The 256-nt window shown below is 54.3% G+C and overlaps 1 protein-coding gene across 1 annotated transcript in view; it reads left to right on the top strand.

Annotated features, from left to right (window-relative positions):
• chd7 (chromodomain helicase DNA binding protein 7) overlaps positions 1–256 on the top strand; it is a gene marked incomplete at its 3' end in the record, with an annotated part of 52,051 nt that overhangs the window by 22,725 nt on the left and 29,070 nt on the right. The window contains 1 exon segment of the mRNA XM_035670904.1: positions 56–134. Within this exon segment, the coding sequence (XP_035526797.1) occupies positions 56–134 (79 nt within the window).

Genomic DNA, 256 nt, shown 5'->3' with positions numbered 1-256 from the left:
TCTCTCTCTCTCTTTCCCCCCCTACTCCTACTCCTACTCCTGTGTTAACCTGCAGTGTGAAGTCTCTTCCGGTGTGGATGCTTTCTCACTGTCCCAGACTGTCGGAGGCAAAGAGCTCAGAACGTTGTGCGTGTGTGAGAGAGAGTCAGAGGGGGTTTCATTTTGAAGGTGGAAATTTGATCAGACTGAGGAATGTGTCAGGACAGCCCCCATCTCTCTTTCTCCCTGTCCCAGCCCTCAGCCCCCCCACCCCCAC

This window comes from Morone saxatilis, unplaced genomic scaffold, assembly GCF_004916995.1.
Source record: "Morone saxatilis isolate NCDOM2014 unplaced genomic scaffold, NCSU_SB_2.0 Contig23, whole genome shotgun sequence".
Taxonomy (NCBI): Eukaryota; Metazoa; Chordata; class Actinopteri; family Moronidae; genus Morone; species Morone saxatilis.
This window is presented reverse-complemented; position numbering and strand designations above follow the sequence as displayed.